We start from the raw sequence: 23,601 nt of genomic DNA, 5'->3' as shown, positions 1-23,601 counted from the left end.
AGTCCAGGCTGGCTTTGACCTCACAGTCTTCTCCCCTCTCCCTCCCACCTGCGGAGATAACAGGCTCTCCTAGCTCCCCCTTGGCCCTTTCTGCTAATCCAAGCCCATCTCTCTAGAGACACTATATCCCGCCCTGAGTTCTGGTTTTTAATAAAACAACCAGGGATTGTGCAAAGCTCATTTTTTTCTCCACCACCAGGGCTCCCAGTGTCTGGCAGCACACACAACCAGCACCGTTCCTCACAACCAGAATCCTGGCCAAATGTCAGTACTGAAAACTTGGGGGAAATCTCCCCCTGTCTGTTGCCTCCCCCTTTTTGCAGCCCCCTCCCCACCTCCTGTTTTCACGCTCTTCCTGTCTGTGGGAGCTGCCTGCTGGGGTTGGCAGTTGGACGCAGACAGCAGTCTGCCTGGGATGTAAATGCAGAAGGCAGAAGGAGGGGATGGAGAGGGAGGAGGATGGGAGGTTGTGGCTCTCTCCTGCTGGCTTCATGCTTTTCTTCTGTGCCCCACTTGTCACAGCAGACGGGAGTTTTTTTAAATGCTATGGGGTGCCCTGCCTTTGGAATGTCAGCAGCAAACCCACTATTGGCTCTATAAGGAAGTCCTATCCAAACTGACTCTGTTCTCTTGATAGCCAAAGGGCTGGGAGCTGGTGGGAGGAGTTTTGGGGAGGGTGTGTCAGCACAGGAATGAGGAGTCAGGGCCCTCCAGTTCTCATTGGGTGAAGGTAGATAACAGCTATGCAGATACCCCTATGTTGGTTCTGAGCATGAATGGTGGCTCCCTGGGCATCAGGCAAGTGTGTTGTGGTCTGCACAGGCATTGACTCATTGAGATACATGAATAGATGTGAAGGCCCAGATGGTCCAAAACCAGGCAGCAAAGCGGTTGTGATTTAGTGGGAAGGAGAACAGTCTGGTGGTCCTTAAAGAGCAGATGCTTTAGAGTTAAAGGCTTGGGTTAGAAGCTCATGGATTGACCGGACAGTTGTCCCAGCAACCCTCCTGTAAGCGAGCCTGTATGCCCCACAGATCTTCCTACAGACAGGAAGATCCTGACTCTGAGAGGACAAGGACAGCAAGCACCTACTGTGCTTGGGTGAGTTTGTGACTCTAAGGAAAGGCCCTTCATATGCCAGGGAGATCACACTCTCTCTCTCTCTCTCTCTCTCTCTCTCTCTCTCTCTCTCTCTCTCTCTGTATAATTTATTTAATTTGTATTTTATGTGTACTGATGTGAGGGTGTCAGATCCCCTGGAACTGGAGTTACAGACAGTTGTGAGCAGCCATGTAGGTGCTGGGAACTGAACCTGAGTCCTCTGGAAGAGCAGCCTGTGCTCTTAACAACCACAGAGCCATCTCTCAGCCCCTAACCCTCTCATCAATTCTTAATATTAAATCTCCAGAATAGGCTCTGGCATATTTCCCCTGCCTCATCTTTACTGGAACTCACTTTGCACACCAGGCTGGTCTCAAACTAACAGAAATCCTCCTGAGTGCTGGGATTAAGGGCGTGTGTCACTACCCCCTAGTCATTTGTAAATTTAGTCATTCATTTCTTTTAAGAAATAACACAATTTTTTTCTAACAAAGTTCTCTAAGTTCTGTTTTTGTTGTTAATGCTTTTAATAACTGCTTTAGTGAGATGTAATTCATATACTGTAAATGAATCCATGTAATACAGCTGAAGGATGGTTCTCATATATATATTTTTTGCTAGGGCCCAGGGTAGGACAGCTACCAATTACTGAATTTTTGTAATTGTATCACCATTCCCAGTGCCCCCGAAAGCTATACCATCAGCATCTGGGCTCTATCCCCGCTCTGTCCCCAGCCCTAGGCAGTCATTAGCCTACTTTCCATGTCCTTGGAGCCACTCTGGAGGTTTCCTATACATGAAACCATGCAATAGGTGTTTTCGCATCTGGTGTCTTTACCTAGCGAGACATTAGTGAGGTTTATCCACGCTGCAGGGCATAGGCAGTGCAGTCCAGGGAGTGGCCGAGTAACCATCCATTGTATGGGTAGACCATATCTTGTTTGCGCGGTCACACGATGGATGACTGACTGCATCCTGTGGGGACTCTGAACTTCTTTCTGAGGAGCCCTCAAATCTTCTGGTATCAATTCCAAGGATCCTTTTCCAGCATTCTACCTCCTGTCTCCACCTTCCCTCCCGTCTGGGTCCCTCCTTACTCAGCACTTGAGGCCACTCTCCCTTGGGATCTGCCACACAAGATTATGATCACTGTCTCTCCAGCCTTGTGACCCACTCCCATTAATGGCAGCATGCTGGGGAAACACCTGGGCCGCCGCCTGATCTCCAGATCCCTGTTGCCTCTCCTTCCCCGCTACCCCCCCCCCCCCCCCGCCCCCCCCCTGTGAAGAAAGACCAGTAGAGTATCCAGCGCTGAGAACATTGCTGGATGGTAGAGACCAGGGCAGGGAGCCCAGGGAGCCCAAGCCAGCTTGGGTGCTGTAGAGGCAGGCCTCTGCCCTCTTCAGTTTGCAGCACTCTCCTAGATCTAAGAGCCATCTCTTCTCCCTAAGGCATCTTCCTGTGTGGCTCTGGCTGCAGCCTGTGCAATGCTAATCTTTCCAGTGGTTGTTGCCCTCTGAAGCAGATGCTAAGAGTGCCCCCTCACCTGCCACTTTAATACCCAGCCTAGTCCTCTTTCAAAGAGCTCTCTGCCTTTCTCTCACTTGCTGTTCTGTCTCCCCGGGTTAGGTTTCCTGTAATCCTGGGTTGTGGTCTGAGTGTGAAATGTTACCCCAAAACTTGTGTAGGACTCCAGCTGGTGATACTGGTCTATAAGGGTGAGGAGCTTTGAGGTCATAGGATCTAGCCGGCTAACATAGGCCACTAGGGTGAACCCTTACTGTTACTACTATATGTGTCTTCTAGTTCTGTCCTTAAAAGGGCAAGAGAAGAAAAAAAATATATATAGTTATAGTTACATATGCACCTACATACATATGTATATATCCATATATGCATACATGTATGTATATGCACATGTGTACATATATACATATGTGTGTATATACATGTATGTATGTACAAATATATGTATAATATATGTATATACACATTATATAATGATATATACAGCAAGGAACTCTTGGCAGCTGTCTGGATCATAGCATCTATGAGGCCTAGTGACTGTTGACTGTGGCTAAGGAAGGTATCTCTTGGCCACCTGTATCCCTTGGGCTTCCTTGAAATACAAGACAGGGATGTACTAGACTCCAGAACAGCATGAGGCAGCCTTCTACTTCCTGTATGGACTAGGATAGAAATGCAAAATTGTCCCTCTTGCTGCTATTGTGATGGGAGGAAGTGGAGAAAAAGCAGCCTAAAGAGCCATGATGATCAGAGAGTTCAAAGATCCATGCAGACCCAGAAGGTATAGTCACAGTACAGAACACAAGTCCTATGTATGTCCCTACAGTGAGGTGCAGGGCACCCCCCACTCCAGGGAAGCTGCTGCCTTCTGCAGGGCTCTGGTCCTTCTGGTGGCTTCTGAGTAACACAGTGCCCTGGGATGCTTTCCCAGACCTCCTGGTCATCACTTAGAGGAAAAGATCATGTCTCACTTCTTTCCTTCCATCCCCTCCTTCTCCCCAACTTAATAGCCAGGTGGTTCTCCTGAAGGTATCAGGTTTTAGCCTATAGTTTTGCTCTGGCCATTGGGCAGGAAACATTGTTTTTCAGCCAAATGGCTAATACAAACCCAGGCATTCTCTTCTGCCCTTCCCCAGAGAGAATAAAGACTGCCTGGCAACTTCTCCTATTCCAGAAGTCTTGGTGGCCCTAGCTGAGGCTTGCATAAGAGGCAACCTGCTTATATCTTTAATGGGAAGGAGCCCTGCACTCCTCCCCATCTTCTTCTGACAATGGAACAGAGCCAAGCACAAAGCACACCATGAGGCATACCAGGGCAGCTGGAGACCACCCCTCCCAGCCCCAAGAAGGCAGTTAGGGAGTTAGCCTTGTACCAGATTTCTTTGGCTGTGCGAAAGTCCTAAATGACTCTTGGCCCACACACAGGCCAGGAAGCTCGTGTCTGTCCCCACTGGACAGGAGGAAGGCAGTGTGCAAGAAGCAGGCAAAAGAATGCCTTCTCTCCCACCAAGAGGCATCCCTGGTACGGTGCAATTCCTGAGTCTTCCAGTAGGAGGTGGTCATGTGGGCAGACTGGTTTTCACAGAAAATGCAGAGCCGTGGGGACAGTTCATCTGTGACAAGAGGGAGGTTCAGTGACACAATGCCAGATGCTGTCACAGCAGGAAATCCAGGAGCTTCTCCACACTGCTTCCTTGTCTGATATCACCTTCTAAAAACCCCTCTGCCTTTCCCCTCGCTGGTGTTTTGTCTCCTTGGCCCATGGTGGTGGCCATGTTTGGCTGGTATTTTGAGTTCCCAAGAACCCACATGTTGGCCTTAGATACCCATGAGCTGGACAGAGCTTTTCATGCCTGGGTAGTTGTCTGTCATTCCCTTCTTTGGTATGAGAGAGAGTGTAGGCGTGGGTGTCACTGGGCCACTGGATCACTGAGTGGGACCTTGGGTGACTCAGGCTGACCACTCTGCTTCAGAGCATTTCCAGAACCAGAGCTGATGCCCTAGAATGAAGGGTGGGAGGCCTGAATGGCACCTGCACAGCTGGATTCTGAGAGCCTCTAAGGATGGTACTGAGGGTGATCCTTCCTGAGGCCAGGCAGAAAGAAAGCTGAGAGGAAGTGGGGGAGCATTCTGGAAAATAAAGTCATCTGGGGAGTCTGCAGAGCAGTAAGAGGCTCTGCTTCTGAGGATCCCGAGATGAGAGCACCCAGTGATTGCCGCTGCCTTGCTGCTTCTGCATAACCACTAACAGCAGATTCATCAGACCTTTTATTAATTGAGGATCTATTAGGCAGATTTATTGATGAGCCAGATACCTCTCGGTAATAGAAAGTGTCTAATACAACAGCTCCGTGCGAGGATTTATCACACCATCTTGCTGCAGAGGGAGACCAGATTCAGGCTCAGCACTGATTAAAGTGGGTACTGACCCAGGACTCCTCCCACAAGGCAGGAGGCAATGACCACAGGATGAGCATGGAGTATGCTGGGGAACAAGGGGAATTGTCCTGACATGGAGTTGGTGAGGATCTTGAACACTGGAACAAATCAGCAAGCTAAATAAAGGAGAGGATTTGGGACTCTGGAAGAACAGGTTTGAGTCTGAGCTGGACAGGGGACCCAGGCTGCTGATTATGGGTGGACTATGAGTGAGAATATGGGCTTACCCCTTCATCTTTTCCCAGCAGACACAGCATGCAGGGCTCTATGCCCTTCGAGGAGGGGACCAGTGCTTTTCAACCTTCCTCTTGCAGCAACCCATTAATAATAGTTCCTCATGTTGTGGTGACCCCCAACCATAAAATTACTTTCATTGCTACTTCATACCTATCATTTTGCTACTGTTAGGAATCATAATGTAAATATCTAATATACGACCCCTGTGAAAGGCTCATTCAACCCCAGAGTTTCAGCCCTCAGGTTGAGAACTGCTAATATAAACCATTTGTGAATGCCATAGGCTGGTATTAGGAGTGAATTATTTGCATCCTCTATTCCAGCAGGGGGACAGCTTGCCTTCCCACTAGCCACATGGGATGAACCCTGGCAGATCTCCTACCCATGCTCAGATGTGCCTCTGATCCCATGATCCCAGGTCGTTTGGGGGCAGCTCTCGTGATCAGCCTTGCTGTCTGTCTTTTAAATGGGACTAGCTGGGGTTTGCGTTGGCTTCAGGAGCTTTTATTATCTCTCTGCTCCCCCACAATTTCCTGTGGCAGTGATGTGTGAATGTGTTCCTTAGCTGGTTCTTGTAGTACTATTCTAGTCACTGGATTAGCTTATTCCAAGAGTTAATTGCTGGCATGTAGCCCCCCACTCTACTCTGTTGGTGTATCCCTAGGCATTAATTCACACGCACAGCCTGGGAGAGCCTACAAGATGGTTATTCATGGCTCAGAGGCATTTCAAACGGAACTTACCCCGTGCCAAGCCCAGTCTCCCTGAGCCCTGACCATGAGCCCGCTTGCAGGGCCAGCTCACAGCAGCGGATCGTCTCTTTTCTAACCTGGAACTCTCCATGTCATTTTCTGTCCACCCCCAGTCAGTCATAAGAGCCTGCCAGTTGTGACCAAGGACTTCTCAAATCTCAGGAAAGCCTTGGAGATGGGACGGGCATCCTCCAACGTGGCACCTCCCACCCTTCCCAGGTCACCTGTCAATCTGGAGCTGGCAGAGGTGGAGACAAAGGGAGAAGAAGCCTCTAGGAAGTGAACCTCCTGAGCTGCACCCTGAGCAGGGAGTCGTGTTAGAGCAAACCAGCCTGCCACTTAGCCCCACCCAGCCATGTCCCAGGGAGGTCACAGGTCACTCTGCACTGGATTTGCCTGATACAAAGAGAAAATAGACATACCTTGCTTTCCTCAGAGCCTGTGAACTCACCAGGAGTTAGTCACTGGCATGCAGCCTTAGCGGCTGCAGAAGGGCCGTGGGATTGCCTCGTGGTGTGATTGCCTCGTGGCGTTCGGCAGGCTCCTGAGCCTTGTCCTCACCTGCTCTTCACAATGACAGTGGAGGCTGGAGATGTAGGTCTATTTCCGTCTTCAAGATTAAAGGACAGAAGTGAAGGAAAGGACAAGGACTAAGACCTTCCATTAGCATTTAAGTGAGAGCTGAGCCAGAAAGAAAAAGCTGAGATTAGCGAACTTCAACCCCTGCCCAGCGCCAGCTCCTTCCAATGGGAACAGTATTGAAACACAGGCTTGTTCACTCCACGGCTGCTTTTGTACTCTTGTGGTAAAGATAATAGCTTGACGGTGACTGTTCATCTAACAGAGCTTAGTCACTTAACTCTCTGGGCCTTTTCTGCTAAGCCCTTGCAGACATAGAGGACAGACAGTCAAGTGTGGAGGTCATAAACTGTGGGTGTCACTGGTCCAGGAACAGTGGGGTCTGAGGAGAGGAGAGGCTCCTCATGTCTGAGCTATACACTCAAAATTTGGATTTGCACTCACAGATTAACAGGGCAATGCAGAAAGATGGGAGGGATTTATTAACACGTGTGTCCATAAAATATAAATATAAGGGAGTCAGTCTACGACTTGGCTGGCTGCAGGGAGATACCATTCATTCAGAGGCATGAGGCTCCAGCCAACTCTTGTTCTCTCTTGGCCGGCAGAGATGTTGTATCTCAGAATCCACTTGAAGACTTTTGCTCCCGTAAGGCCTGAAACCTATACTCCCACAATACCCTGCAGAATCTCTCTCAAGAGAAAGGGAACTGGCCTACCCCAGCTGTAGCAATAAAAGTCCCTAAGGACCAGCAGGTGTCAGTCAGTTCCCTAAACAGTTTTGTCAGGCTCAGGCAGTGCTGATTGTCTTAAGTTTGGAGCCCTACCCTGGAACTGGGATGGAGTGAGGTCACTCTTAAAAAGGGTGAGGAGTGAGCTTCCCCAAGAAGGGAGCAGGGCTGTGAATGACAGGGAAAGCCCGGCTGCTGAGTAAACACCTTGTAAGTGCCTACTGGGCCCTGTGTGCTTGGACATCCTGCTGGCTGAATGAGATGCCACATCCTACCACAATGAACTCAGGGTGCAGCTAAGGAGATGGGCAGCTTGCTGACACCAAGAACTAGCACTTGTTACAGTGAGAATATCCCAGAATGCTTTGAGAGCATATAAAAAACGAGGACTTCCTCCAGACTCAATGGGAAGGAGTGGCGTGGGAAACCCAAGGAAGGCTTCCTGGTGGAGGTGTTACCCAGGGACCTAAGTCTGGGTGATGAGAGTCAGGTGAGAAGGAACGCTGGTTCAGGCAAACTTGGAAGACAGATAGATTTGTGTAAGAAGAGCATGGAACTAATGGTGACCACCCAGAATGAGGGAGAGCAGGAGAACCTATTGAGTCCAAGCTACCCCAGCAAGAGCCAGCCTCCATCATTTGCATATGGCAGGTCCCAGGTCAGGCTTCATCCGGGAGAAAGCAAGGCTCTGAGTGTGTGGACAGTCTGGAGGACTTCCTGAGAGCAGGGCATCTTAGGTGACTGAGGAACGCACCGAGCTTGGTCTTGAGATGGAAGCAGAGGTTTGAAGGGGGAAACTGAGGTCACCGACCATGTTGATCACTTTTTCATCCTTGTGACAAGTACGGAGAAAGCTGACTTGAAGGAAGAAAGGAGTTTTTGGATTCACGCTTTCTGAGGATGAAGTCCATGGTCACTTAGTTCCAATGCTTCTGCGCCTGAGGAGCAGACCAGCATGGCCAAAGCTCTTGGCCTCTTAGTAAACTCAGCTTTGGGAATAAGATCCGGCCATTACATGCCCATCCCAGTTCGGCCTATGGAGTCACTATGGGATCAGAGGATGCCCAGGTTCCTCCTAGGTCTCCCTTGACACAGGTTCCTGAAGCTCTTTCAGAGACTTCTCCACCCATCTGCTGTGAGACGGGGGATCAAGGGTCTTGAGAAAGTGTCAGCTTTGTCCTCACCCCTCAGCACAGTACAAGACCTGCACTGCTGGGAAGTAGGCTGTACCAGGTCTGGGTGATATGAGGGTAGAAACTGAAGACTGGTCTCACCCAGAGGCTGCAGAGGTGGCACTGTGCTTCAGTCTGGTCCTGCCACACTGCAGCCAGAGTGGCCTTTACCACCACATCATTCCTGCTGAAATTCTGGAATGCCTGTGATACAGTTTAAGCTCCTGAGTCTGGCCATCAGCGGCCTCTGTGGGTAAGCCTTTATCTCCCGGTCAATATCATGTCCCTCATCCATGTTCACTCTTTCAGAAGCCACACTGGCTTCTTTCAGGTCCTTGCATATACCAGTCCACTGGCTGCCACAGGGCCTTGGCACAAGCCAAGATGCCTAAGATGCTTGTTCTGACCCATCTTTACAAGACTGGCTCTTCTTGCCTCTCAGGCCTTAGTCAGGTATCACCAAAGGCCTTCCTTAACCCATGCTCTCCCACCATTGTATTGGGACTACTTTCTTAATAAGCTTAAATCTTAAAGAATGGTTTTAGGTTCATGGAAGAACTGAGCTGGTACAGAGGACTCTCACACATCCCCTGACCCCTCTGCTGAGCCTTCCCATCAACCCTGTCCCTTGCTGGATCCCACTGACGACCCCAGAGCCACACATCACTGTCACCACAACCCCCGATACAGCATGAATCACACTTAGCATTGTGTATTTCTTGGGTCTAAAAAGTTTGCACTGACATGAACCCACAGTTAACAAGTAGGTATGCCACAGAGTCGTGTCTCCCGCCTCCCGCACCCGCACCCTCTGATCTTACTAACTCCGTATCTTGCTTTTTCAGAATGTCAAGCAGTTGGATTCATTCTCTTTGTGATGTTCATTTAAGCAGCTTCTCTGTCTCTTCGTGACTTCAGAGCTCATGTCTGTTCATCATTGAACAAAGCTCCGTCACCCTTATGCATCACAGCCAATTGGTGCATTTGCCTTCGGGAGGGCATCCCCCACTTCTGCACCTGCTCAATAAGCTTGTATAGTGCGCGCGCACGTGTGTGTGTGTGTGTGTGTGTGTGTCTTCATCATTGAGCTTAAGCCTCCCGGTCACTTCATTTTGGTCATTGCCAATTTATTTTCCATTACCCCTTGGAAATGTGGGGTCCATGAGAGTGGATCAACCTTGTTTCCACCCTCATGTAAGTTCCCCAGCTCAATGCCTGACCAGTGGGGCTGCAGCATGAGTGACTGTCTGCTGCCTGCTGACTGAAACTCTCTGGCAGCTACTGCTCAGGGGACCAGAGCCACCAGCTGAGCCATATCTCCAGGCTGCCTGTCTTTGTCAATTCAGACATATTGTGACCACTGTCACAGCCTGCCTGAGACTGGGCTGAGGGGGGCTCCTGGAGATGACAGCTTGAAGAAGGGAGCTGCGGGCACCTATTCCATCTGCCAGGGACAGCTTGTAGAGTCAACACCAGGGGCCTTCAGTCTGGGGTGGGGAGAGGAGGGGGGACAACCAGGGCCCAGAAAAACAAAAGGGAGAAATAGAAAAGCAAGCCGTGACAATGAGTGGGTAATTCTCGTAACTACTCACCCGTTGTGGGAAATCCTGATCTGTGGCAGCAGCAAGCAAGTGTGACGTTTTTTGCTGTGTGTACTGCACATGCTGTGTGATTCCTGAAGGAAATGCTTCTGGGGTAGGGGCTGGGATTTTCTCTATATTTCAGAAGAGAAGGGCAAAGGAAGCTGTGAGGCTGGGGACCTCTACCTTGTGAGAGGGATGACATTAAAGCAGGGAGTCTGAGTGTGTGACTAGGAGTGTCACCACTGACCCAAGAGCCACCATGCCAGCATCTTCCCTGGCAGGATATTATGACCAAATTCACATGTGCTCATCTGAGATATTTTGAATTTGCGTCTCTCGGGAAGCTCACAGATGTCCAGGCAGGTCCCTCAAGAGCGTGGACTGTTCTGAAACAAGGCAGCAGAGGTTCTTTGGCATTCATGTTCACAAGGTGAAAAGATCTAAGACCTGATTTTAGGCCCTTCCCCGGAAGTTTAAGTTCAGAAGTTTGCATGTTCAAATGGTACCCAGCCATTCTGCTCTGGCTGGGTTTATTTTTCATGGATGGTGTGTGGGGGCTGTGGTTGATGGTTGGCTTCTCCCTGCAACTCAGGAAAGCACCTCTTCTCTGAAACCTCCTATTACTTAGTCCTGGTTTTACCTCTGTGAAGTTAAATGAAAACATTTCATTTCTTCTAACATTCAGAAATATCGGTGGCCGATGGCTGGTCTTCAACCTCCACCTACCCTCGGTCCTTTGCTTTCCTCATCCCACCAATGGGGCTCTTACCAGAGCCCATACCCCCATCATCTCCTTTATGCATTAACCCCTTGTTATGGTTAATTTCTCTTGTCAACTGGACATAATCTAGAATAGCCTGGGAAGAGTCTAAATGTTGGATCATCTAGATTAGGTTGGCCATGGGGCATGTCTGTGGAGGATTATCTTGATTACTTATGTAGATGAGAACTATTCCACAAACACATGGAATCGGTATGGCCATGCAGTTATGGCCATGCCCCTGTGGTTGAACTTCAAGCAGGCAGTCTTTACAGATGTAGACATCATTGCTGTAGGTCAGGAGCTCTGCCCCCTTGCCCTTTTCTCCCTGGTTATTGGACTGGGAAACTGTAGGCCTTGTTGATGTGAGGACCCTGGCAGCCCCTCTGCCCTCTGTGCATGGGGTCTTCCATTCTCGGTGCCAGAGCTCTAAGCCCCGCCCCATTGAGATGGAAGTCCCCTCACCCTCACGGTGTGGAGAGGGTTGCACACCATGTACCTGCCTTCTGCACTGAGGGCTGCTGTGTCTACACTTCCAGTCACTCGCCTTCTTCTGCTCCCTCTTCATCTCTGTGAGGATGTTACAGACACCAATATTATACCTTTCTGCTATTGATGTGAAATTTATCTAAATCATTTCAAGTTCACAATTTAGTGACATTCACAATGTGTGCATGAACTACCATCTGTCTAGGTTCAAACCATCCTCACCTTCTCAGAGGGAACCCATGCCACTAGCTGGGTCTGGCTGCCACCAGTGGTGTTCTGTCTTGGCAATTACTGATTCTGGCTATTTCTGTGAAATCTATACTTGGGGTTATTTGTATGTGACAGTGTGGGCTGGATGTGTTTGTGGAATTGTTCTACATTCTGGCATACGTCAGCATTTTATTCTTTTCTGTGGCTGGATACTAGTCCATGGTATGCATGAACCCAAATCCTCTTCTCCATCTGCCCACAGATGGATGTTTGAGCGATTTCCATTGTTTGGCCATGTAAGTGATATAAGCTGTGCACATGTACTTGTTTAGGAACCTGATTTGAATCCTTGGGGCAGGATTCAATCCTCAGAGTGAAATTAAAGGGTCACAGACAGTTTTCTGTTTTAGTTTTGGAAAAACTGTCAGACTATACACCGCCTTTTAAGAGAGTATCTTCACTTTGAGACTTTTCTGTGTAACAAAGACAAGGAAGCTGGGTAGAAAAGTCTCATCTGGGCGGCAGGGCACCTCGCACCAACAGCTGGGTGAGCCTAAGCACATCACTTGCTCTCCTCGGCTCTTGATTCCTCATCTGAAAAGTGAAGAGATGATTAAAATTAAATAGCTCTTATAACATTAAGTAACCTTTGAGCTTTCTTCCCAAGAACGAAGGAGGAGGGATTTATCAGGCAGCAGGATGTGGTTGATGTCTTGATGTCCTTTATCTACGATGCTGTTAAACTGTGAATTTCAAACATCCCCAACAGCTGGACATTTTCCTGCCAATGTGTTTCTGGTTGATGAATAGCTTCTGGCTTCCTGGCTCCATTGATTCCCAGAATGAACACCCCTCCCTTTCCCATCACTTCTGCTACTTGGCAGGTCCTGAGCCAAACATGATGGTCAGGGAGCCCAAACCGAGACTTCCCTGTCATGCCTTCCCTGAAGGAAGCCACACCATGCTGGGACTTGAGCTAGAGAGTTGGACTAATCTCTATAGCTGAAGCATCTGAAGTGGAAACTTAAGGGTTCTTTGGAAAGTCAGTTGGATGGTGTTTTGCTGGGCAAACTTATGAAAGGAGTTTAGCTGAAGCAGACACAGGAGAAAGGATGTTCTGCTAAAGCAAGCATGTGAAAGGACACATGAGGAAGGATTCTTTGCTAACAACACACATGTATTGGTCCTTCTTACATCAAGTAGTTGAGCTGCACTTGTTGGGACTCCATAGAGTGAAACATACCAAAAAACTTCTGGTGGTATGCTGCAGTTTCTTGCTGCTTCTGCAGACTCAGGCTGATTATCAGAGTGATGTCAGCTGAGACAGATGCACATGCTGAGGCGAGACCCATGGAGGACACGTGATATTTGGAGGGAGTATAAATAGGACTCAACGGACAGTGCAGGAGGCTGAGCTAGGCTTGCTTACAGAGGTAGCCGTGCAATGCTACCGCTTGTGGGTCTTGCATCTTCCCTGGGAGAGACACAGCCGAGAACTTCTCCTGGTGTTCCTCCTGGTCCCTCCTGCTGACTGGTGCTGAGGCTGAGGCTTGGCTGTCTCTGCTAGGTAGTGCCACTGCTGCTGTTTTCTGTTTGCTATCCTGACTCTACCAAACTAGACTGCTGGTATATCCATGAAGTGTTTGCAAGTGGATCGAGCTGCCACTGCTAACCTTTGAACTGAACTGCCGATTTCCAGATAACATAGACAGGAGTTGTTTCAAAGAACCTTTCTAAACAGGTCCACTCCCTACTCCCACTCCTTTCTTTTCTACTATGTCTAGTGGGTGGTGGGATAAAGGGAGGTTAAAGCCTTTAAGAACCATCGTTAAAAATAGGTTTTGAAAAAAAATTAAAGTCCCAAGCATCAGTGGCCTCTCTGGAGGACAGTGTAAGGGCCATCTTGGTGACTTGATTCGTGGGATGCCTCCTAGCCAAAGGGGCTGTCCTTGGAAGATTTTCTGCTCTCTTGTCTTCTTCCAGCTCATTGGCTTCCTGGCAGTGTCTGACCTATAAGGAAGGAGATTGTTCCCATCTTAGTTACTCACCAGTTTGTGTTTTCTTATGCTACCTGGTAGTTTTCTAGAGAAACAGATTCACACACACACACACACACACACACACACACACACACGACCTGTGCACACCAGACCTGTGCAAGCTCCAGCTGGACAAAATCCCAGCATGGAGTGGGAGAAGGTGAGCACAAACTCCGCCACTTGCTGAGGAGCTGTTGGCATTTAATGGCTGCTGGGAGAGAAAGTCAGTTTTCTCTAACGATGTGACCTTTAGTAGGGCAAGGGCAGACCCACTCCCAGGAGTAGCTGGGCAACACAAACTGGACTGGATAGGATTTAAATAAAGATGAAAACTCAAACTTGGGTAGGTAAGGAGGGGAAGGGAGAGGAAGTATGGGGAAAAGTGGGGGAGGGGATGAATGTATTCAAAATATATTTTATGAAATTCTCAAAGAATAAAATCGTTTTTAAAACAATACCATCTAAGTAGCTTATTTCATTTATTTTGCTCACTCATTCACTTTCTTACCCATCCTCATATCTGTCCATCACAGACTCTGGGGGCGACTATGTCTTTGATACTGTGGTTAATTACTGAGACTGGATAATAAACAAATTTTCCCACGTGTGGAGCCGTCACGTGACTTTTTTGGGACGAATGCAAAGCAAAGGGTGCCGTTGAGGGAGTGGAAGCAGGAATGTAGAACAGATAAGTGACACTTGGCAGATCCTAAGGGAAGAGGCCAAGATCACAGGCCGTCCTGCACAGATGTCAGTCTTTCCTAGATCGGTGGTCAAGACATCCTGTGCTGAGATCCTGGAAGAACAGCCGGGGAGACAGAGAAAGACCAGATAGGCATGTGGTTAAAAGCTTCAAGCCAGTAAAGGAGGTTAGCTTGAACTTGGGAACAATAGAGAGAGGTATCTAGAAATGGCGTGTTTGTATTCATACTTTAGAAATTACAATTCTGGTCATAGATGGAGAATGAAGGGCGGAGGGGGATAGGAGCAGCAGGGCTACTTAGGAAACCGTTACAGCCGCTCTAGCCTGGAACACTGGTGGTCAAAACCAAGGAGGTGTGCATGGGAAGGGAAGTAGGTGGCTAGAGGCCAGATACACACACACACACACACACACACGGGGAGGGGGTTAGTGCTGGTTGCTGACATAAATATGATCCAGAATCCTTCATTCTGACGTGGGGAGGTGATGACTGGTGAAGTTTCCTGCTTCAGGACTCCACGTCAGTGGCTTTGTCTCAAGGAGCAGTTACCTGGGCCCTGTTCTCTACCTACTTAGGATGAATGGGTGTGTGCGCAGTTCACTTTGGGCTTCAGATTCCAGCTAAAAAGAAAAAAGAAAAAAAAAAGCAGGGATAGAATTGTGTGTCCAGCTGATACAGATGTTCGCTGAGGGAAGCTGGGGGGATTCTGGAGTTGTAATCTGCTGCCTCGCCCTTTGGCTTGGCCCTGTAACTCTGGCAGGCTGGAGTTTCAGGCAGTCTCAGAGTGTTGACATCTCCTTGGACAGTCTTCTCCCTTCTTCATGGGACCAAAGAACATCACTGAGGTCGTATTTTTGTTTCCTTACCCAAACACATTCTTCTCCAAGCACACTCAGCAGATGGTCCAGGGAGGCTTTGAGCTTGGTATATCTCTTCCAGGCCTGTATGTAGGCCAGTATGTCTTTTCATGACTGCTCTATGCAAGGCTGTTTTTCTAACATCGTGAGTCTCAATTACTGGTGGATTTGTCCTCTTGGGACAAGCAGCAATGTCCAGAGATATTTTTGATTGGCATCAGGACTGCCTGAGCCCTACTGACATTGGATGTCTCCAACACTACAATATACCAGACAGTTCCCATTCCACAGACTGTTGGGTTCCAAGGTTAGAAACTCTGGTCTAGAGGGTCCCCTGCTGTGGTCAAGAGGCCTCTTGAGTCTTTGGAGACCCTGAGAGTGAGTAGAATAGAACATGAGTGCAAGAGAAACTAATTTGCTGTTGTTTTTCTTTCTCCAGCTGAGCGCTGTCTGGAAAGCCCACATAGAGCGGCACAAGGCATCAAGAGCCCGTGGGCTGGGCAGCAGGGAGCAGGGCCTGGTGCTGAGGATGGCCAGGCAGCAGGCGCCACCCTGGGTCCACATAGCCCTCATCCTCTTCCTCCTCAGCCTCGGAGGGGCCATTGAGATTCCGATGGATCGTGAGTTCTGTGCCCTCTCTTCCCCTTTTACTCCTGATCTTAGAGAATGGGTGCTGGGGAGAGAGATCAGGGAGGTGAGGGAGGTAGAGAGTAATAGCAGATTCCAGGCTTCAGAGCTGGGTTTTTCTCAAAAGACTTGATGTAGGCTTCTGCTGGGTGTGAGCCTCTTCTTGGGGCTGTGGTTAAGCTGGTTGGTGTCCGTGTTGCCCGGGACCTGCTGAGAGGAATCAAGGATAACCTAGTTTGGGATTCTGAGAGTCACCTGGAGTTGTTCCCTCTACTAATACCCCCACACCCATGGCCTTGACGTACCCTTTCTAAAGGCAGCTTCCTGGACCACATGTGGTGGGCTGTCCTAATTTACCTCTCTAGCTTGATACCCCAGAGCTGATGTCCAGCTGTAATAAGGAAGATGGTGAATAACCTGGTAGAGGATCAGGAAAGGCATTATCTTTGTAAAAGTCACAGCCAAATGAGATGTTAAACCATATTACGTTACCATAGGAGAGCCAGATACAGGTTCTTCCTGTTCCAGAATTCCCTAGGTACTATCAAAAAGGGGGGGGGAGTCATTTCTACCCCTGGTGGTGGAGCCCTATCTGAACCTGGCATGCTAAGCTAATGTCTGGATCTCTAGCTATCGACTCTATTGCTGTATTCAATGAGGGCTGTTGATCAGTGCCTTGTTCCTTGGCCCTGTTTGCAGGCATGTGCCCGTTGCCATAGTTTTGACACTTGTAGTGGATGTCTTTCTTAGCGTCCTCGAACTGAGGTACAGGTATGGCAGCTCTGCCCCCTGTTCTCGGCCTCAAGGAATTCGTGGAGCCCATGTGATCCCAAGACAGACTTGGGCACTCTCCAGTTAACAGATGACTGAAGGAGGTGGAAGATGAAGGTGGCCTCCAAGAAGGCCCCCACAGGGCACTAAAAAAGTCAGACCTCTTCCACTACAGTAACAGCTATCCAAGAGGAGCCTACCCTTCCAGATGACAGAGACCAGTAACAACTATGAACTGATCCCAGAAGCAAGCTGGGCATGCTCCCTGAGTGTGTACACACCAAAGGAGCAGGAGAGGAGAGCTCCAATACAGGCGTTCCCATGGTGACCCTCTAAGGTTGGCTCAAAGAGCAGTCTCATTAACAGCCGGGCAGACAATCTAATAAGCATCGTGATAAGGGCGTGTCCCTGGAGAGGAGGTACAGAGGAAATTGGGTTATCGAGATCTCTCTCGGTGAAGGCTCATTTCTGCTGCTTCTCACCTGCTGTTAGATGCTCAGGGCTGGTAGGGGAGGGGCACCTGCCAAGCAAACACAGAAACAAATGGTATGGACTTCTATATTGAAAATATGGATTTCCAAACTCTATTGGAGATGGAGATGCAACAGGAAGACCACATATTGCCTGAGGCAGAAGACTGAGGGTCCTGACTTTCTCACCACACCCTCCTCATCCCAACTTCCTGGCGGAGACCCATCCTTTTACGATGTATACACACACAGACCAGGCGCTTCCTTTCTTAGGGTCACACCTCTCACAGTGATAAAGTCAGAATGGAGTCTGCATCCTTTGACTCTGCTATGGCACGCTGATCCTGCTTCCTTTTAGTCTTTGGACCTCGGTGGACAGGGACCTCCGTGCTCTGTGGAGCTCACTGCATGTGGTTTTCACAGTGAATCTGGATGCAGGTGCTGCCCTTAGCTGGCATGTTAGGAAGCAGGAAAGGGACAGAGCCAGCACCTGGCAGTAGCCTCCCTGGGAGGAATCTCTCTCCACGTGACTGTAGTTGGTATGGGTTGTCAGCATGGACACCCCATAAAGCACTGCACCTCCCTACCTCCCACACCCCAATGTCTCTTCTGCAGAACTGAACTCAAAACAACACAGCAAAGGCAAGGACTTCCTTGGCTGGTTTCTCCTCAGGCTTAGCCACTACCCTTTCCACATCCTCTGAGCTCTGGGATCAGGACAAGTCGGGTGTTTCTAGTGTACACCCTTTGTTGGTAGGGTGGGGCTGAGGGTATTGGGTTGGAGACTGGTTTGTCATGTGTCTCCTCCATTTGTCCCTTCAGGGCATTCTCTGTGCCTCTAGAGCAGGGACACTGCTTCCACTCTGGGGCTTGGCACAGCAGCTTTCTGGAGCAGCACCCTGGGAGGCTGCACAATCCCTTATTGAAGTGCCCAGCCTCTGGCTCCAACTGCCTTGCCAGCAAAGTCACACGCCACATCCCTTCCATTAGCCCGGAGGAGAACAGCGTGACCTTTGAAAAAAAGTAACGGGTCACCTCATCAGCCAGCGGGGCTTTGCCAAAAAGTGAGTTTTCTGGGAGCTTGTGAGTACTTTCCTTCTCCCTTCCACTCAAGGGAATCAGCATTTCCTCCTAAGAGCCCACAGAAGAGGACAGCAGAAGGGAGAGATGCTTGCCCACCTTATCTAAACGGGGCTATGGGATGTAACACACCCATCCCCCAACTTCCAACCTCCCAGGATGTAGCCCACGAATCAACTATCAGAGCCCAGGAAGAAAAGAGCATAAAGACAGAGCCCTGGAGTCAGGGCAGATGCAGGCTTACCCCAACAGAGATGGATTGGACTGTCCTTTCCTTCTGAAACCAAAAGAGCAAATCATTTTCCACCTGACATCGCCAGACAGCAAGCTCTGAAAGGAAAGGGCATGCAGTGGGGTGACAGAGAAGCACTGTTGTCCTTGTTCTCAGACAGGCTGTCACCGGCGCCACCACAACTTGTCTTGATTCTGTCCCAGCAATAACACCCTTGGGAGCACGGTGGTGACTGAGATGTCATTGTTCCATTAGGCAGGCAGATGCTGAAGAAGCCCTTGTCAGGTAGGCAGCATAAGCTGGGGACAGTAATCAGTCAGGTCTTATCTGACTTGGGAATCTCCACTCAAGGAAGTACCTACAGTCTCCCTTGTCCACACCATCATGGACGGGAGCAGCATGAGGCCTGCACCCAGCTGACTCACTTCTAGGGATGGATTTCGAATGCTCTGCAACAACCTCTGGGGAAGCTAGTACCCATCTGTCTCTGAAGCCAGCATCCACAGGACTGGAGACATGTGACCACCCCTCTGAATTCAAGATGCTCTGATAGGGGACCAGAGCCTGGGAGTGGAGGTCCATGAGGACCAAGAGGCATCACTGCATCCTGAAATGAAGCCAGAGTCCAGCTGGAAGTTAAAAGGAATGTGCTTAAGTGCCAGTCCTGCCTGTCTGGAGACTGGTCCCCTCTCTCCCTTGTCCCCTCCTGTGCCAGCCGCAGGATCTTTCAGTATTTTTTAGAATATCTGTTCTTGGCAGGAAAACCACATGCAGGTGAAGGTGCCAACACAGGGAGCACTTCAGAGCCTGTGTTCAGAGTGGGCGCACCACAGAGCCTGTATTCAGAGCCTTGTTGGCTTTCCTTTAAGGTTTTTCATTCCTTTGTTTCCAGCCCAGGCAGACCTGGACAGGTGACGAGCAGAATGTCCCTTCATTACCCGGAGGGTCACACCACCTAGCTTGTGAAACCTTTCTAAAAGCCATACCACAAAGCCTTTCCTTTGCAGGCAGCCTGTACAGTGGCCTGCTCATTTCTGCCATGCTCTCCCTTATCCATGTTCTTTTCTCTGCTCCTGTGACTCTCTTGGGCCAAGGTGAGCCCTGGCTCCCTGCAAACTGCCCTTTCTGAGCCTGCACCTCTTCCTCCAAATCTCTTCACTCTGGTGGGAAGGCATCAAGCTCTCCAGGACTGCTTTAAAGCACACTACCTCCTGCTTTCCCCAACAGCACTCACTCTGAAAAGGGCAGCCCAAGGTCCCCATGCACCAGAGTGACATGAGGATCTCATGGTGCTCCCTCCTGGTATCATAAGGAAAGATACGAAAGAGTCCTAGAGACATGCTTTTGTCTTTTCTCCACATTTGATCCAAGGCTTGCTTTCCACATGGAAAACCTTGCTACTAACAGCATGGATCATAGGTCTCAGCACCAGCTAGGCATTTGTCAGAATTGTAAGACTTAGAGTAGATGCAGTGCCATTGTTAGAGCACTCGCCTGATGTCGGTAAGGCCCTGGGTTCCATCCCCAGCCTGGACAGAAACAAGATAGAATCCAAGCGCTACAGCAGACCATCTGAGGCAGAGCCTGCATCTTCTCTACCTGATGGTGATTCATCTGCTTGTCAGGGTGTGAGAAGCCTGTACAGGGCTCATGAGATCAGACAGGGCTGGTGAGGATGTGTGCAGCCTGCCTCTTTGACCTGCTTGTAAAAGACACAAGAAGGAACGGTGGGCTTGGCCACATGCCAAGATTCTGTCATTCAGGAACAGGGTTTTTGTAGAACATATTTTTATGTAAGAGGGAAGCAGTGTGGTGACAGGGTGAGGTGCTGTACTCTCAGAGCTTCTATACTTTGGGCCTTTGTCCCATAGAAGTGGTTCAAGTCCTCTTATTCCCCAGCATCTCTATGCTGACCCTATGCACCAAGGCTCCCCCATCCCTCAATGGTGTGAGAGTCCAGGAAGCATCTGAAGAGTCTCTTTCAGACAGTGTTGTCATTTAGGGACATTTGAACTTGCCTGATACCATCTCCCTTTGGCCACTGGTCCTCCCCACTATGTGGATACAATACCTTTTCCATGAAGTATTTGTTTGTTGTGTCTGTTCTCTGGCCTTGCCTGGCCTTTCTGCCAGGCTCTGCATCTGGGAGAAACCCATGCCCAGCACTGTCCCCGTGTTGCCACGGCCCAGTCTTGCATGCTAGAGCAAGACAACACCCGATAGACAGCTGATCAATTGTGTGCAATAACAGTGTTCTCCTTCTCTCCCCCTCCCAATGCTAACCCACTGGAACTAACAGCAAGCATTCAGAATGAGCGTAAGTGCCTGGTGTGCCTCTATGCCCTTGAGACCCTGGGAGGTGGGAGGTTGGGAAGAGGCCAGGGGAGACGGCTAGACTTGAAATCAATGGTCCCTTCGCTGCCTACTAGTGCTGATCCAGCCTAGAGACCTACAGTGAGTGCTTTACCAATGGAAGAGAACTTCACCAGGAAAGTGGGGGGCAGGTAGGTGGTCAAAAGATCTATAGTTGGCAGCTGGGATACTCCTTAGCAACTGCAGCTCCTTCATCTACTGGTGGCTGGCACTGCACCCCTGGGCAGAACACCAGCTTGCTGGTACACAGGGAAGCCCTTGGGAAACTCTAAGGGACTGAAGCCTCTTTTGGCTCTCGTCTCGACAGTCTGGCCATCTGTTGAGACTCGTGGCTCAGAACCATCGCGGCCCTAAGTTCTACAGTCATAGGTGGTTTTGTTCCGTATCCACTCAGCACATTTAGCAGGAACTGTTGTGTCCTGGCCAGTGCGCTGGGCACAGGGATGTGAGCTTTGGTGAAAGAAAGCCTGGTTTTCACTTACTTAGAGGGATGCTGGATCTTCGTAAAGGGGTTTTTATGCTCAGACTCTGTCATCTATCCCTATCCTAAAACCCTGTTTAAGAAATGGCATTTTTAGAATAGAGTACTTCTCATGTTGCCGGCTTGCCCACTTGCTCAGGTCGCTCCTGACGCTCTTGACTTTAGCCGCTCCCTAAGCAAGGTCAGGGCAGGTCTCCACAGTTCTGACTCTTGCCACATGTGTCCTGTTGCAGTGACCCAACCCCCAACTATCACCAAGCAGTCCGTGAAGGACCACATCGTGGACCCACGTGATAACATCCTGATTGAATGTGAAGCTAAAGGCAACCCCGCCCCCAGGTGAGTGGATGGGGGAGGGGCCTGAAAAGCCACCATTGAAAAGAGTCACTTTCCTCATCTCGGTCATACTGAAGACAAGCAACTGTAAAGTTCTGCACAGGGCTGGAGGGATTGCTCAGTGGTTAAGACTGAGTACTATGCTTGGAGAGGACCTGAGTTCAATTCCAATCATCCCTGTCAGGTGACTCACAGGCATCTGTAACTCTAGCTCCAGGAGGCCACTGCATCTGGCCTCCACAGGAACAGGCAGTCACTTGTACATACCCCCAGAGATACCCCAACACACACACACACACACACACACACACACACACACACACAGAGAGAGAGAGAGAGAGAGAGAGAGAGAGAGAGAGAGAGAGAGAGAGAGAGAGAGAGAAGTAAAATGACTCTTCATTAAAATGTCTGGCTCATCCATACAAAGAATATTGACACCCACCAGGTCCCATACAGGAGGGCTCACTTTTGATTAGCAGGTGTGAAGTGGCCATGTGGCTTAAAACAGCTGAGCAGGGGCTGCTATCTCTGTGTGGTTAGTGAGAAAGTTGCTTCAAAGCTCTGAGCCCCCATTTCCTCCTCCAGAGGGGAAACAGGCAAACCAACCACAGAACTGCCCTTGTATTTATGGTTTTGTTTTACTAGTTTCAGTAAATTTATCTCATAAGGAAACCAGGCTTGAAGGTGTTGAATGGCTTGTTTCTGTTAACGTGAAACCCAGGAATCTCAGTGTGTATCCCAGGCTGGCCTGAAACTCATCATTCTCCTGCCTCAGCCTCCCTTCCTTAGTAGGGTTTCAGGTATGTGTCACTAGAGCCAGCTAGATGTTATTTTCTGACTGTTCTGGGTGACCATCATCCACCCCAGTTCAGGTTATGGGAAGTCCCTATTCCTAGCTAACTCAAGGCTTTCATTCTCAACTTATCTTTGCTTGTCTCAGTAGACAGGAAGGAGAAGCCTGTCCTATCCAGACTGGTCTGTGCTGCTACATGGTCTCATTCATTTGCCCTTCTTCCTCTGTGGCAGAGCCAGTGTCTTCCTGAGAAGACACTGCCCTTGTATACAGTGTCTTCCTAACATTTTAAATGCCTACACCACCAGTCACCAGCTTGACTGAACCAGGGGTAGAACAGGGTTTAGACCCACTCCTTGACCACCAAGGCCAGCTCTGTTTCTTCCAACAAGGTGAAGATGTTAAATAATATGTTACGTTCTCAGAGTAACAGAGTGTGTCTCAGACAATGCAGTGGGGACGGTTGGCTCTGGCCCTGGGTTCTGTGAGGCAGTCAAGCAAATGATGAGCTGAGAACAAGATTGGTCTTTTCCACACGGATCCTCTGAGGGGGACAAGGATTCTGAGTGTCCACCATAGTTCCTGCCTCTTGTGTTTCTACCACATCAGCACAGAGAGCCAAGGATGTGTGCTGCTGGCTTCAGCATCAGGCTGAGGGACATGGTGATGGTGATGATGGTGATGGTGATGATGATGATGTCTCTTCCTCCCTCCTCTTCTTCTTCCTCTTTCCCTCATCTTCTTCTTTCCCTCCTCCTCTTCCTCCCCTCTTCCCCTTCCCTCCTCCTGTTCCTCCCCTCTTCCCCTTCCCTCCTCCTCTTCCTCTCTTTTCATATGAAGGGTAGAACTTCGATCCTTGCACATACCAGGCAAAAGCACTCTCCCCTAGGCCTGTAGGAGCATTTTAGGCCCTTTACAGCTCTGTTTCCATAGCCTGCCAGTTCATTCAAAGCTACCCTTTGATTGGTCCCAGGCTGCTATTCCAGGGTTTTCATGAAGCTCTTGTCAAACAAAGAACAGGGCAGCCTGTGCCACTGATGTTGGCTTCAGAGCAAATTATGCTGTTAAGTCATGGCAGAGCAGACATGGCAACCTTGCATTCCTAGGAAGAGACCAAGAATGTCACAAGGTAAACAAAGTCACTAACACTGGGTTTGACTGGTTTGTTTAAGAAACCACTGACTACCCCCGAGTTATGTGCTCACAGAACAGAACCCACCAGAGAAGCTGAGTGCCTACTACCTGTAGCCAGCCTTAG

At 49.4% G+C, this 23,601-nt stretch overlaps 1 protein-coding gene across 1 annotated transcript in view; it reads left to right on the top strand.

Annotated features, from left to right (window-relative positions):
* Positions 1 to 23,601, top strand: part of Nfasc (neurofascin) — a 93,721-nt gene that overhangs the window by 5,646 nt on the left and 64,474 nt on the right. Inside the window, exons 2-4 of the mRNA XM_028764634.1 lie at positions 15,620 to 15,800; positions 20,660 to 20,677; positions 21,448 to 21,553. Coding sequence (XP_028620467.1) covers positions 15,710 to 15,800; positions 20,660 to 20,677; positions 21,448 to 21,553 — 215 coding nt within the window. The 5' untranslated portion in view covers positions 15,620 to 15,709. The remainder of the gene's footprint in view (positions 1 to 15,619; positions 15,801 to 20,659; positions 20,678 to 21,447; positions 21,554 to 23,601) is intronic.

Source organism: Grammomys surdaster, unplaced genomic scaffold (assembly GCF_004785775.1).
Source record: "Grammomys surdaster isolate TR1022 unplaced genomic scaffold, NIH_TR_1.0 145, whole genome shotgun sequence".
NCBI classification, from domain to species: domain Eukaryota; kingdom Metazoa; phylum Chordata; class Mammalia; order Rodentia; family Muridae; genus Grammomys; species Grammomys surdaster.
The sequence above is the reverse complement of the archived record's forward strand: the minus strand, read 5'-3'. Positions and strand labels throughout refer to the sequence as shown.